Genomic DNA, 2,751 nt, shown 5'->3' with positions numbered 1-2,751 from the left:
GGATGGTCTCAAGGGCGAACGCGTGTGAGTTCACTCTTTTTCGGTGGAGCCTAAGGTGTTTAACTAAGAAAAGGGATACAAAAAGTAAATTAACGGAGTTATTTTTTTTAAAAATAAAAAAGTAATAAAATAGGCAAAGTGCGTTTAGCGTATATATTTATTTGTTTATTTGTATTTCTTGTTATCACCATTATTTTATTTTAACTTAGCCCTTGTTAAGCACACCTAACGCGTAGGGGGGGGGACAGAAGCCAGGGGAGGGAAGGTGAAGGAGCCAAGGACAATGTAGAAGACGTGAGAAAAGGAAGTGGGAGCGAATGGGAATGGGTCAGTAAAGATTGGTTGTGGAGAGAGGTATATGCACAAAAAAAGAAAGAAATGTCCGAAAAGAAAAAAGAGAATCAGCAAGTTTCCAGAGCACTGAGATCGTATCTTGTCCCCCTTTGCCTTTCTTCTGTCCCTATTTTGTCTAACGAATAGCAATCTACTATCACGTCTGTTCCGTTGGTGTGCCTGAGTGTGTGAAAAGTGAATGGTGATTCTTCGTGTTTGTGTTGTCCATTCACTCACCCGCCCAACATGCGTTTTGTTGCTCTTGTACATTGCACTGATCCCATTCCTTTTTGCTTCTTATTCTCACAAACGTTTCCCGCTTCTGCGGGCTAATGGAAGGCGCCAGCGTTGACCGTCGTACAAAGGCCAGTCAAAAGCGGGAACATCCATTTTTGTATAAGGTGGACGGGAAGGTCTTTTGCATGCAAACTTGCTCTTTGATGTGTTAATGCCGAACAGCCATAACGAAAGAATTGCCTCGTATATTGAGCGTAGATGGCCTCAGCGCTTCCCAGAATTTTGCGCCGCGTTGAGGCGATATCCACTGCCAGTTAGCAGTGGCGCCGCTGGGACGCAGCTTCATGGCAGTTGTCCAGAGGCCGTTCGTGCGACGGAAGCGTTCTGCGCAATGTTGGCCCCCCGCCACGGTCGAGAAGTTTTGGGCGATGACAACTCTACGAATGATGAAATGCTTGCACGAGACGGCGAGGTTTCTGTTGCTGCGCTGAGGAGGTCCGTTAGCTTCCCCTTCTCGCCATTCCGCTGTTTTAAAATGCGGCGCACGGAAGGTGGTCCCCCTTTACTCTCTGGCCAGCCGGCAGTGTGGAGTGGCAATTCTGACTGGCACTTTGACCAGCTCCATAACTCTCGTGGGGAAGCGGGTACGAGTTTAATGCATTCTTCAACCACCGGTTGTCAAAGTGGTGAGCCACTACCGGAGGAAAAACTCAGTTGGAGGGAGCTGCGCGATCGATGTTTGTCCAAAGGCCTCTTGGGTAGTGGAACCAAAGTGCATCTCATCGCGAGGCTCCGTAAACACGGCGCCTCTAAGCTTGCGGAGACTTCACCGAAACCACGATATGTTCCTGATTCTCAAGCTGAGGTGTTGTCCCACCTCAGGGAGGATTCGGAAAGGTGCTCCAGATCTATGAGCTCTGCAGGGCACACTTCAACAGTAAGCGATATGATCCGACACGGTCAACGCCTCAGGACGTTGTTCCGTTCACCCAACACCGACATTGCACCAACTACTTCGTTGGCGGAAGGAGGGTCAGAACCACAGGGCCGACTTCTAGGAACTCCAAAGGAGTTTGTTGCCTCCCGGCAGAGGGAAAGGAAGCCGGTGCATTCAACACCCAGCATGCCGACAAATACTACTGATATAGATGCTGATGAAAACGAGACGCCTAAAGAAGAGGGTTGCTCCAACAACTATTCTTGGCACCTTCTCGTTGATAACCGCGAACGCATCAAGGGTGCACACGAAAACCTAATCGAAGTATGTTCCCGCGCCGGCGCGCCTAGTGTTTCATGCACCCTCCCGTGCGGAGACTTTATGATAGGAATCAATTCACCTAATGTTGGGTGCTCAGCAAACTCGGCGAACGTGCCGGATTATCAATGCCGCAACGCTGCCGGTTGCACTGTTCTTCGTGAAGGGGCAATGTACGGACAGACGCAAAAAATCTCATTCCTTGTGGTGGAAAGGAAAACAGTAAAGGATCTTTGTGCCAGCATTACCTCTTCACGTTACTACGAGCAGCGGCAACTGCTGTCATCGTCCCCTTTCCGTTCTGTTGTGTGGGTTGTGGAGGGAACAATGGAGTCCATCACGGTTGAGGAGCGACGGCGGGTTCTTTCTGCTTGTGCCTCGCTTGCGTCTCTTCCACGATTTCGTGTCGTGTGGACACGTCATTTGTCTGAAACAGCCACCTTTCTCCGTAGCCTTGGGAAGTCAGTAGGCTCAATACTGTGCAAAACTAAAATGGAACAATGCCCAGAAACGTTGGTAACTAACTGCACTGAATGCCTACAATACATCAACAAAATAAGAAAGGATATCCAGGCTCGGACTACATTTCCCCGCATGCTTATGTGTATAAGGGGTTGCTCTGCACCTCTGGCAATTCAGCTCGCGTCGAAGTATGGTTCTCTGTTGGGGCTGTGGCGCCGGCTGAAATACCAAGGAGTAGATGCCTGCGACGCTGACCCAGATATACATCGCCTGACGAAGCCACAAAAAGAAGTATATTTGTGTCTAACAAAATTTATATTGACGAGGAGTTACTGCTAGCATTTGCTTGTGCCTTGGTTAAATTACTACACCGGTATTTTATTGAATATATGCACATGTTTATGAATACATACATACCTGTATTTGTTGTCTCCAACATTCCCACTTTACTTTATATCACTTTT

The 2,751-nt window shown here is 48.3% G+C and overlaps 1 protein-coding gene across 1 annotated transcript; it reads left to right on the top strand.

Moving 5' to 3' along the window:
- Nucleotides 1-781: 781 nt before the first annotated feature.
- TEOVI_000333800 (DNA repair protein, putative) lies at nt 782-2,626 on the top strand (the record flags this gene model as incomplete). The annotated part of the gene is made up of 1 exon (XM_067226258.1): nt 782-2,626. The coding sequence occupies one exon, from the start codon at nt 782-784 to the stop codon at nt 2,624-2,626; it is 1,845 nt and encodes a 614-aa protein (XP_067082359.1).
- Nucleotides 2,627-2,751: the final 125 nt, after the last annotated feature.

The sequence above is a fragment of the Trypanosoma equiperdum genome (genome assembly GCF_001457755.1).
Source record: "Trypanosoma equiperdum strain OVI genome assembly, contig: ctg_729, whole genome shotgun sequence".
Lineage (NCBI taxonomy): Eukaryota > Euglenozoa > Kinetoplastea > Trypanosomatida > Trypanosomatidae > Trypanosoma > Trypanosoma equiperdum.
Note: the sequence above shows the minus strand (reverse complement) of the source record. Positions and strands in the feature narration are given on the sequence as shown.